The sequence below is a fragment of the Emys orbicularis genome, chromosome 4 (genome assembly GCF_028017835.1).
Source record: "Emys orbicularis isolate rEmyOrb1 chromosome 4, rEmyOrb1.hap1, whole genome shotgun sequence".
Lineage (NCBI taxonomy): Eukaryota > Metazoa > Chordata > Testudines > Emydidae > Emys > Emys orbicularis.
This window is the reverse complement of record NC_088686.1, coordinates 20,853,413-20,866,312: the sequence shown is the minus strand read 5'-3', so window position 1 is coordinate 20,866,312 and position 12,900 is coordinate 20,853,413. Positions and strand designations below refer to the sequence as shown.

At 45.4% G+C, this 12,900-nt stretch overlaps 1 protein-coding gene across 1 annotated transcript in view; it reads left to right on the top strand.

Annotated features, from left to right (window-relative positions):
- TDRD9 (tudor domain containing 9) overlaps positions 1–12,900 on the top strand; it is a 176,838-nt gene that overhangs the window by 94,953 nt on the left and 68,985 nt on the right. The window contains exons 10-12 of the mRNA XM_065403724.1: positions 8,549–8,603; positions 8,802–8,886; positions 10,297–10,354. Of these exons, the coding sequence (XP_065259796.1) occupies positions 8,549–8,603; positions 8,802–8,886; positions 10,297–10,354 (198 nt within the window). The remainder of the gene's footprint in view (positions 1–8,548; positions 8,604–8,801; positions 8,887–10,296; positions 10,355–12,900) is intronic.

Here is a 12,900-nt window from a genome sequence, read left to right as displayed (position 1 = left end):
TCTCAACATAATTCTTGTGAACCTTATGGTATCTTCTTTTGAGCCACTTTTGAAATACAACATACACTGCTGTAACATCTGCTAGGAGGGCCAGCAAACTCAAACTTACATCTGACATGCGTCTGACGAAGTGGGTATTCACCCACGAAAGCTTATGCTCCAATACATTTGTTAGTCTATAAGGTGCCACGGGACTCTTTGTTGCTTTTTACAGATCCAGACTAACACGGCTACCCCTCTGAAACGTACATCTGACGCCCTCCCAAACCCTACTCAGTGTTACCCCTTTTGTCCCAAGGGGTTATCCAATTCAGTGTGTTGTGGGTTATTCCAATTACAAGATGAAATTGATGATGGAGTTAGGTATTCCTTTAGTGCAATCTTGTTTATTTACAAAGAATGTACAAAGTCTTGTTTCCCTGAATACAGGAGGAACCAAACAGGAGACTGTTCCTTTGTTTGGTTTTACAAGCCCGTCTTTTCAGCCAGCTTGTTACACCCAAAAAGCTTTTAGTTTTCTCTCAGGGCCACATTACCAGCCTTCTGCTACTTTCTGCTTTGCTTTCTCTTGCTGCTGCTTCGGATTCTGCTGTCTCTTTCTTATATGCTTTTCTGGTCAAACAATACCCAGTAAAGCCTTCTGCACACATAGTTCTAATTTCTGGGTGGGTTTACATACCCATTTATAGCAGTCCCAACCTAGGACAGAGGATCCTGTTTCCTTCAGCGGTCCTAAATGGCAGGCACACCTATGATACTCAACGACATATCACAGAATCCATAATAAAATTCTTCAAAGATAACGGTGTTCAGATTTCATCTGATGCTTATCCCCAAAGTAGTCTTGGAATTCCATTTGAATCAGTCGATTAACTCGTCTGTGTTCTTCCCTAAACCTCCTTAGGAGAGAAAAAGCTCCACACACAGGATGTTTCAAGGGACTGAGTATACTATATTGAAAGAGGAGAGCCTTTCAGACTGTCTTCGCAGTTCTTCATGGCCATTTCTGGTGCTTGGAAAGTCATCTCCTCTCAGAGGATATCAAAATGGATTATGCAGTGCATAACAATCTGCTACCAAACAGTTAGCTATACCTCTCCCATTCAATGTTAATGCTCACTCCTCTAGAGCAGAAACCTCCCATATCTGAAAACTCTAAGGCAGCCACATGGAGTAACTCTCTGACTGTTGTTAAATGCTATGCCCTTGACCTAGCTGCAAGATCAGATGCCAAGTTTGGGTGAGCAATATTACAATCTCTGTTCAGTTAGGTCAGTCAGGACTCCTGAATTTCACTTGCCAGATGCAGTGCTGCTTGTCAGTCAGCTAGAGTGGGATTCACACTGAGAAGAGAGAACGGTTACTTACCTTTACAGGAACTGTGGTTCTTCAAGATCTCGTCAGTGTGGGTCCCACAACTCGGCTTGAATCCCCATTTTGGGGGGATTTCTCTGTGTCTGTGACTCTGAGGCCTGGTCTACACTAAGAGTTTAGGTCGACTTTAGCAGCGTTAAATCGAATTAAGCCTGGACACGTTCACACGACGAAGCCCTTTCTTTCGACTTAAAGGGCCCTTTAAACCGGTTTCTTTACTCCACCTCCGACGAGGGGATTAGCGATAAAATCGGCCTTAGCGGGTTGGAATTGGGGTAGTGTGGACGGAATTCGACGTTATTGGCCTCCGGGAGCTATCCCACAGTGCTTCATTGTGACCGCTCTGGACAGCACTCTCAACTCAGATGCACTGACCAGGTAGACAGGAAAAGCCCCGCGAACGTTTGAATTTCATTTCCTGTTTGCTCAGCGTGGAGAGCACAGGTGACCACGCAGAGCTCATCAGCACAGGTAACCGTGATGGAGTCCCAGGATCGCAAAAGAGCTCCATCATGGACCGAACGGGAGGTACGGGATCTGCTCGCCATATGGGGAGATGAATCAGTGCTAGCTGAACTCCGTAGCAGTAAACGAAATGGCAAAATATTAGAAAAGGTCTCCAAGGCCATGAAGGACAGAGGCCATAACAGGGACGCACGGCAGTGCCGCGTGAAAATTAAGGAGCTAAGGCAAGCCTACCACAAAGCCAGAGAGGCAAACGGAAGGTCTGGGGCAGAGCCGCAAACATGCCGCTTCTACGCGGAGCTGCATGCCATTCTAGGGGGTGCAGCCACCACTACCCCAACCGTGTGCTATGACTCCCTCACTGGAGAAACACACAGGGAAGCGGGTTCGGGGTACGAGGAAGATGAGGATGGAGATAATGTAGATAGCTCACAGCAGCAAGGAAGCGGAGAAACCGGTTTCCCCAACAGCCAGGATATGTTTATCACCCTGGACCTAGAACCAGTAACCCCCGAACTCACCCAAGGCGTGCTCCCAGACCCTGAGGGCGCACAGGGGACCTCTGGTGAGTGTACCTTTGTAAATATTACACATGGTTTAAAAGCAAGCGTGTTTAATGATTAATGATTAATTTGCCCTGGCAATCGCGGCCAGTACAGCTACTGGAAAAGCCTGTTAACGTGTATGGGGATGGAGCGGAAATCCTCCAGGGACATCTCCAGAAAACTCTCCTTCGTGTACTCCCAAAGCCTTTGCAAAAGGTTTCTGGGGAGGGATGCCTTATCCCGTCCGCCATGGTAGGACACTTTACCACGCCAGGCCAGTAGCACGTAGTCTGGAATCATTGCATAACAAAGCATGGCAGCGTATGGTCCCGGTGTTTGCTGGCATGCAGACAACATCCATTCCTTATCGCTCTTTGTTATCCTTAGGAGAGTGATATCATTCACGGTCACCTGGTTGAAATGGGGCGATTTTATTAAGGGGGGACATTCAGAGGTGCCCGTTCCTGCTCTGCTGAACAGAAATATTCCCCGCTGTTAGCCACGCGGTGGGGGGGAGGGGTGAAGTGATCATCCCAGAGAATTGGGTGTGGGGGGGAGGGGAGTTAGTTGGGTATGTGCTGCATGTTAACCCGGAAACCGCAGCCCCTCATTTTACATTGCAAACCCATTTTAAATGGCCAACCCAACGGGTGCTTGGTATGGGAAATGAGAGCGCTACTGTTTGAAACCATTCCCACATGTTAAGAAGGTTAAAAAAGCCAAAAGACTGTGTCTTACCATGGCTGCCTGCAAGCCGAAATCTGTGGCCTGGCACTGCGTGAGTGATCTCTCACACCAAACCGGCAGGCCCTCAATATAAGAGGAAAAATGCGACCTTGTAATGAAAGCACATGTGCTGTGTAATGTGAACAGCAAAATTTAACGTGAAAGAGTGTACTCATTGTTCTCTAAAATGTGTCTTTTTTAACCACCTCTCCCTTCTCCTCCACCAGCTGCAAATGTTTCTCCTTCACAGAGGCTAGTGAAGATTAGAAAGAGAAAACTGAGGACGCGGGATGATATGTTCACGGAACTCCAGATGTCCTCCCACGCTGACAGAGCACAGCAGAATGCGTGGAGGCAGTCAATGTCAGACTACAGAAAAGCACAATATGAACGAGAGGAGAGGTGGCGGGCTGAATCGCGGGATGAACAGAGGAAGTTGCGGGCTGAAGATGATAGGTGGCGTCAGCATGCAGACAGAAGGCAAGAGTCGATGCTCCGGCTGCTGGAGCATCAAACTGATATGCTCCAGCGTATGGTTGAGCTGCAGGAAAGGCAGCAGGAGCAGAGACCGCCGCTACAGCCCCTGTGTAACCAACAGCCCTCCTCCCCAAGTTCCATAGCCTCCTCACCCAGACGCCCAAGAACACGGTGGGGGGGCCTCCGGCCACCCAGTCACTCCACCCCAGATGATTGCCCTAGCATCAGAAGGCTGGCCTTCAATAAGAGTTAAAGTTTTAAACTGCAGTGTGTCCTTTTCCTTCCCTCCTCCCCCACCCATCCCGGGATACCTTGGCAATTATCCCCCTAGTTGTGTGATGAATTAATAAAGAATGCATGAATGTGAAGTAACAATGACTTTATTGCTTCTGCCGGCGGTGCTCGAAGGGGGGAGGGGAGGGTGGAGTGGTTGGCTTACAGGGAAGTAGAGTGAACCGGGTTGGGGGGGGGGCGGAGGGTTCATCAAGGAGTAACAAACAGAAGTTTCACACCGTAGCCTGGCCAGTCACAAAACTCGTTTTCAAAGCTTCTCTGATGCGCACCGCGCCCTGCTGTGCTCCTCTAACCGCCCTGGTGTCTGGCTGCGCGTAATCAGCGGCCAGGCGATTTGCCTCAACCTCCCACCCCGCCATAAATGTCTCCCCCTTACTCTCACAGATATTGTGGAGCGCACAGCAAGCAGCAATAACAATGGGGATATTCTTTTCGCTGAGGTCTGAGCGAGTCAGTAAGCTGCGCCAGCGCGCTTTTAAACGTCCAAATGCACATTCCACCACCATTCGGCACTTGCTCAGCCTGTAGTTGAACAGGTCCTGACTCCTGTCCAGGCTGCCTGTGTACGGCTTCATGAGCCATGGCATTAAGGGGTAGGCTGGGTCCCCAAGGATCACGATAGGCATTTCAACATCCCCAACGGTTACTTTCTGGTCCGGGAAGAAAGTCCCTTCCTCCAGCTTTCGAAACAGAGCAGAGTGCCTGAAGATGCGAGCATCATGTACCTTTCCCGGCCATCCCACGTTGATGTTGGTGAAACGTCCCTTGTGATCCACCAGGGCTTGCAGCAGCATTGAAAAGTACCCCTTGCGGTTTATGTACTCGGTGGCTTGGTGCTCCGGTGCCAAGATAGGGATATGGGTTCCATCTATGGCCCCACCACAGTTTGGGAATCCCATTGCAGCAAAGCCATCCACTATGGCCTGCACGTTTCCCAGAGTCACTACCCTTGATATCACCAGGTCTTTCATTGCCCTGGCAACTTGGATCATAGCAGCCCCCACAGTAGATTTGCCCACTCCAAATTGATTCCCGACTGACCGGTAGCTGTCTGGCGTTGCAAGCTTCCACAGGGCTATCGCCACTCGCTTCTCAACTGTGAGGGCTGCTCTCATCCTGGTATTCTGGCGCTTCAGGGCAGGGGAAAGCAAGTCACAAAGTTCCATGAAAGTGCCCTTACGCATGCGAAAGTTTCGCAGCCACTGGGAATCGTCCCACACCTGCAGCACGATGCGGTCCCACCAGTCTGTGCTTGTTTCCCGGGCCCAGAATCGGTGTTCCACGGCATGAACCTGCCCCAGTAACACCATGATTTCCACATTGCTGGGGCCTGTGCCTTGTGAGAGGTCTATGTCCATGTCAATTTCCTCATCACTCTCGTCGCCGCGCTGCAATCGCCTCCTCGGCTGGTCCTGGTTTTGCTTTGGCAAGTCCTGGCTCTGCATATACTCCAGGACAATGCGCGTGGTGTTCATAGTGCTCATAATTGCCGCGGTGATCTGAGCGGGCTCCATGATCCCAGTGCTAGTTATGGCGCTTGTTCTGAAAAAAGGCGTGAAACTAGTATCTGACGGACCAGGGGAATGAAGGAGGGAGGGAGGGGCGAGTGACGACATGGCGTACAGGTACAGGGAATTAAAATCAACAAAGGTGGCTGTCCATGAGGGAGAAACCCAAACAACTGTCACACAGAATGGCCCCCCCCAAAGATTGAACTCAAAACCCTGGGTTTAGCAGGCCGTTGATTTCACGGACGGAGGGGGAAGCTAATGAATACAGAACAAATCTGGTCCATCTATTTTTTACATCTTAAGCTTGCAGCTGACGGTGCAGCATGACTGATAGCCACTGCAGTATGATGACGATGGATACCAGTCGTAATATACCATCTTCTACCAAAAGGCAAGGGGCTGCTGCTGTGTAGCAATACAGCCCCACGTCTGCCAGCCCCACGTCTGCCAGCACCCAGATCGCCCTCGGCCTCTTCTGGGTGCTTAGCAGAAAATACTGGGCGCTTGGCAGAAAATAGCATACTACGACTGATAGCCATCATCGTCAAGACAGTTCAATAGGACTGAGCATGTCTGCCCAGGTGCCCATGATCGACAGCCAGTGCAGTACGATGACGATGGATACCAATCGTAATATATCATCTTCTACCAAAAGGCAAGGGGCTGGTGCAATGCAGCCCTACGGCTGCTAGCCCCACGGCTACCAGTCATGCTGCACCGTCTACTGCCAAAAGGCAGTTAGCTGCTGCTGCTATGTAGCAATGCAGTCCCACGTCTGCTGGCACCCAGATGATATATGGTGACGGTGAGCTGAGCTGATCGGGCTCCATGCTTGCCGTGGTATGTTGTCTGCACAGGTAACCCAGGTAAAAAGGCGCAAATCTATTGTCTGCCGTTGCTCTGACGGAGGGGGAGGGGCCTGACGACATGTACCCAGAACCCCCCGCGACACTGTTTTGCATCATTCGGGCATTGGGATCTCAACCCAGAATTCCAATGGGCGGCGGAGACTGCGGGAACTGTGGGATAGCTACCCATAGTGCAATGCTCCGGAAGTCGACGCTAGCCTCAGTACTGTGGACGCGGTCCGCCGACTAGAGCACTTAGAGCATTTTATGTGGGGACACACACAATCGGCTGTATACAACCGATTTCTATAAAACCGGCTTCTATAAATTCGACCTAATTTCGTAGTGTAGACATACCCTGAATTAGTGAGGGACTGGGGAGGGGTGGTTGGAGCCACTCTGCCCTTTGCCCCCTCAGATGAGGGAGCCCGAGGACATGTGCAGCACAGGCATGGCCCACAGGACACTGCGATTCAAAAGATTTCAATCTCTGGATTGTGTAGTGAATGAAGATGCTGTACATAGGACCCCTGACTCATTTGTTGCAGAAGTTAGAAAGTGAATTATGCATGAGCCCAGAGAATGCAGGTAGAGAAAAAGGAGGGTCTTGTGGTTATGGCAGTTGTCACCCTGGGTAACTGGATTCTATCCCTGCCCCTGCCACAGAGTTCCTATTATGGTACCCTATTTTATGGGCACCCAACTTGCAGGGTTGGCAATTTTCCAGGAAAAACTAGTTTAGGAGAGGATGCTGGTAAATACTGAACCTGTTTTAAACCTGTTTTAAACTGGGAAAAATAATTGCATCAGTGTCCAGCAAGCACAGAACAAATATTTTCAAATTTTGGATACATCCATTCAAAACCAAGGTATAGGCTCAGTGTATCCACTACATGAAAGTTGGTCTTCTGCTACAGAATGCTGCATGGCCAAATGCACCTGGACTGGTAGTCGGCAACTCTGCATGCTTCTGATTACTTAATCAATGCTTCAAGCCCACAACTTTGCATTATTGTTCTTTTTATGTAATCAGATGTTCTTGACTTTTGTTTATATAATGTTGAAAACTGAAATATGAGTCATAACATGTAATACTTCTTGGAGAAAATACCAAACCAAAAATGTATACAGATATTCCAGTGTTCAGTATTATAATTACATATACCCTCTGCAGTTTTACTTTTTATTTGTACAACCCTAAATTAATCTATGAATCTACTGCATTATGTAACCATAATTTGAATATGTAACTAAAACTAAGTGTAATGTGGTATGCATTAATAAAATGGCTTTTAAAATAGAAAATGCCTTAAACTGGAACTAACTAGTTTTTCATGAGGTGGTAAAAACCATGATTTTACCTGGTAAAAACCACCTCTGGTAAATACTATGCCATTCCTGTCGACTTAAGACACCTAGGGCTTGATTTGCTGAAGTGCTGAGCAGTCTCAACTGAAGTAAATGGGAGCTGTCCTTGAATATATAAAGTGGTATAAGTGCTAAGAACTTTGAAAAATCAGGGCCTGGGCATCTCAGTTTGGGCACCCCAAATTAGTGGGCACTTGACAGTTTTGGACTTTATCTCTATTCTTCAGTTCCTCATCTGTAAAATGAGGATACCTCCCTAGCTCACAGGGGCTAAGACAATGAATTTATATCTAAGTTTGTGAGGCACTCAGTCACTATGGATATGAGGGTCAAAGAAAAGCCCATATGGAAACTAATAATTCAGTATTCAATGTAGGGTTTGGATGATGTGGTGTGAATAAGGAATGGAGCCGAACATTAGTGAGGATAAAAAGAAATATTGAATAGCTACCCATTCAGTGGGCATTGTTTCTCCTATGCACTATACAAGGCAGAGGTCCTGTGGAAAAATATTATGTGATCATCCAATTAAAGATGGTAGTACAACAGCAACATTTAATTCTGGCACATCCTAGATTTTCAGTGATTGACTTTGCAACTTTAATTTTCTTTAAATATAGCTTTCTCATGGGGAACAAATATAATGTGTAGTGTCAGGCAACTTTAATTATGGGGTAGTACTGCTAGTCCCACATATAGTAAGTGTAGGTGTGTGTTTGTCATTTTATTTGTAATGTAATTTTATAGTCACTTTTCACTGCATCTTTGCTATTTAACCTATCTGTTGTAATTGTATATGAAAAGGGATAAAGAAATAGAAACAGAATTAGGAATTAAGCAGAAATGAGGAGAATCCATTTTAGAGTAAAATCATTAACTTCTTTGGTTTAGGGTGAGCATCAAAATGTTTAATTTAACTCAGCTGTTTATTCCCCCCTAGGTTTGGCTGAAATGAATTACCTGCATGAACTTCTCACAAGCATGATTCACAAAAGGCAAGTTAAAATGAGTAACACGTGGTAAAATATTTTCATATGTACAGTTCTGTTTTAATTTCATTAAATTTCTGTTGAGTATTTTAACATTAATCCTTAAGCTATGTGAGTTGTAGTCCCAAAAGATATTTTGGGGTAATTATGGCCCTGACTACTGTGAATCACTATATAGATGTTACAGTGATGCATTTCCTCTAGGTTGCAAGTATATCTGCTCCATTCAAGTGTGACTTTAGAAGAACAGAATAATGTGTTTTTGACTCCAGTTCCTGGTTACAGAAAGGTAAGCAAGTATTTGAAACATGGCTTAATTCTTATAAAAGAAGTAGATAGTTTTGGCCATAGGCAACATTAGCTGCTCAGGCTAAGATCGTTGTTAGTGGAATTATTACTAATATTTGAAATTATTAATATTGATCTGGGAAACCACCAAACACTAATTTAAGCATAAATTCCTTTATTAAATCCAAAGGCCAAATGGTATTTATATGACTGCTCTAGACATGCTTATTATTTAGGCTTTTTATACAATTTACTACAACCAAACAGTAACAAAAGCATTTGATCAAGATACTTACAAATGGACTAAACCCAGGGTTGCTTAGACCCATATTGGTCGGCTCCAACGTGGTCAGGCAGGTATTAGCAATGAACTGCTTTAAGAGTGTACTTTTTATATCCTTTAACAAACAAGTGATGTCATTGCCAATCACTGACTTCAGCTAAAATCCAATTTGAGACAATTCACCCTTATTTCCAGTCTTAATCCAGATAAGTTTTACAGCCTCCTTTCTTATCTTCTCCCCCACTCTTTGCTTATCAGCAGAACAGTGGGAAGGTTTGGGATTCTTTCTTTTAAGACAATTTTTCTTTGTCTTGTTACTGCAGCTCTTTGTTTTATTAGTTACTTTGGAAACCATACATCCTTCCCACACTACAAGTAACACTACTTATTCTCATGGCCTTCTTTTATTTGCTGATTGGGGCCTTCTTTACAACACATATATATCCTTAATCAAACATAAGTCAACTTTAATTCTTTAATTTTATTCCTCTCCTACAACTGTATAAAGGCAATCCAGCTTTGTTCAAGTTAGAAACTGATCACTTTTCTGGTAGGTCAGAAAAGCTTTCTTCAATTAATGTATAGCTGTGGCCGTTATCACTGGCCACAGCTGAAAAAAATGGACAGGGGCTATAATAGACTTGATGAAGTTATAATTAAACCAATTATTGTATATTGCCCTGTTCCTGCAAAGTGAACTGCAGATGTGGATTCCTGCTTCTGGGTGACAGTAGTTCTCCATGCTGGATCAAGCCCTATGTTTGTTAGCTTCTTGATTTCTAGTGCTATTAGATTATTGAAGAAGTACAATTAAAAACATAAAATATACATGTACTGTGAAGTTACAACAACTATTTCCAAAACATTTTTTACTATAGCACTCTTTGGTTTATTTTTTTAAGCACTAGAAAAATAAAATCGAAGTGCTGTGACACCTTTTATTGTCTAGACACAATACTGATGAAAATCACTTTGGAAAATGGCAGAGAGCACAAACACAAATATAATATTTCTATTTCATTAACGATTTTTCCTACCCACCAAGGAAAGTTATATAAATACATATATTAATATAGATGGGTGAACTTTTCTTTGCATATTTTTTTTCTCTTTTTGGACTTGAACTAGATTATTCTGTCTACAAATATGGCTGAGAGCTCTGTAACAGTTCCAGATGTAAAATATGGTGAGTATTCTATATTGTAATTAGCAATATGTGTATCCTATATGTACTTCACCTGCATTTCCCTACTTTGGTCCCTCCCATCACTGATTGAAAAAGGCCTTTATCACTGCCTGTATTATATAATAACTTTGACAGTGAGATTTCCATCCTCTTCCACTCCCCCAGCAGCAGGGAATCTCTTACAGATTTTCTTTAAAGGTAACAAGGAAAAGAGAGAAAAAATTAAGATTGACCTACTCTGCTGTATATGAGTTAGGTAGTGATGGTGGTTGTGAAACGTGTCTGACACTTGAAATAATTTTGCTGCTTGTGGATGTTGTTGTGGAAGAGGTAAAATCAATTGGTATGTCTTTAAGGCATAATAACTTAAGTAACTCTGTTAGAGGAATCTTTGTCCTGTGGAAAAATGCTTACATGTGGTGGATAGCAACATTAGACATGAACCATTTAAGCTATGAGAAGATACACCTTTATGATTGAGACTTTCAGGTCAACACAAGCAACTATCAACGAAGAGGAGACTCTGTCCCCCATAGATTTGAAATAAGCATATCTTCATATCGCATCTTAGCAGCTCACAGGTGTATCTTCACTGTGCTTAAGAGACCAACACTTGATTACAACTCGTACTTGGACTTGCAGCCAGCCCAGAGTATCCAGACACATCGTGGTAGTGTTGGTAGCAGCTCTGAGGTAGGAAAGGAAATATATATTCTAATCAGCGCTCGCTCCATAGATAAAGCATAGCAGAATATTTGGACATTAACAAAATTTCTAGATTCATACAGACTTGTTCTGAACAAAGATAAAAGCCAGCTCCTGGCATCCCAAGCTGTCCTTCATCTATGGGGGTAAAGATTGACATAGGCTCCCACAAGGTGTTTCTTTGAATAGCTGAAACCAAGGAAAAGTATAATTGAATGAGGTGGTGACAGTTGATTATCTGCATAGGTATCCTTCAGTCAGCAAGTCCATCCTACTGTCCTTCCCTCTGTCATCCTACACAGAATGTAAAAGTTACTTGGGAGGTATTTTAGTTCCTTGGTGGATGATTGAGATTGGATAACGAAAGAGAAAAGGGACAGGGAGCCAGTGGTATTGGGAAAATGTGTGGGAGCTGATTGATGACTGGAGGCTGTGGTGTAGGGGTGGAGAGATGGATGGGATGAGGAGCTGGGAGAGGGAGAACTGAAACTGGCTGGGCAAGGAGAATGGGAACAAGGAGTCAGAGGGAGAAAGTGACTGGGAGTGGTGGAGGAAAACTGGGACTTGGACAGGGAGTCTTGAGGCAGAGACTAGGACTGGCTAGGTAAGGAGACTGGGACAAGAAGCCTGAGGAGTGGAGACTGGGACTGGGTTGGCAAGATCAGTGGGACTGGGACAAGGAACTAAGGGTGAGAGAAAGGCAAGACTGGGACAAGGACAGGTTTGAGGGGATGGTAATGAAGGGGTGAAGCGTTGGAGGAGGGGAGTCCAAAAAGAACAGCCATAAGGTTCTCTGATAGTGAGACCACCCTCCCCTTCACAGCCTGGAATGGAACCTAAGATTCCTGAGTCTCACCATTCCTTTGCTGTCATCAACGGTTTGTGAAATCCACTGGCAAAATGTTTAATCTTCCTCGGGTGCTGGTCCACACACAGGATGACAGCCTGCTATTGCTATTAGTTAATCCATTAGTTCAAGTAACAGTGGTCTGTGCAGTGGACAGACCACTGGAAGACATTCTAACATCTTTCAGTTTAAAAAAAAAAAGGGGGGGGGGAGAGAAGAAAGAGGAAAGAACATCTCTTCTGCATTCTTCACTGCTAGAGGGTAATTGTCCCTTGACGTCCCAGGGGCATGCGCGGTTCTCCTGGCTTCAAGAGATGCCTCTCCTGCAAGGAGTCTATTCCGGACACGCACTGTGTCCAGTGCCTGGGGGGGTCCCATATCCCTCAGAAACGTTCCCTCTACCCACGGCTAAAGCCGAGGTCTTGTAAAAACCGGGAGCTGAAGTTAAAATTACTCCTAATGAGAAGGCACTTCAGCTGCCATGGGACTCTGTGCCAATCCCAGATCATCCCCAGAACCTTCAACTTCAAAGGGGGTAGAGTTGCCAAAAGGCTCAAGGAAAAAGGGCTCCAAGCCCTCAAATCGATTTGTTGGCCATCCAGAGGGGTTCCCCAGTGTGATCTGCCACCTTGGTACTAGCAGCTCTGAAGTGCGGTACCTAGAAGGGGGTCTCCACTGTGATCTCTGCCGCACTACCTGGAGATACCAGGAGCTTAGGCTCTGAGGCAGTGGTACCATCCCCTAATGAGAGAGACATACTGTCTTTAAAAGAGCGGCACCGAGTAAACCTTCAGTACTGGGTGTGACAAAGCTCCTGTCTATGGAGCACTCTGTATGTTTACAAACCTTGGTACTGACCATGTACCACAGACCCTCTGCAGCGGCACCGAGTGAGCCAACAAGAGTTCGGTACCCTAGTGACCTGACAGTCGGGAAGAACTGCAATCCCCATTACTCGGTACCAGGGCCCTGGTTCCGAGCACATCCTGGCTGC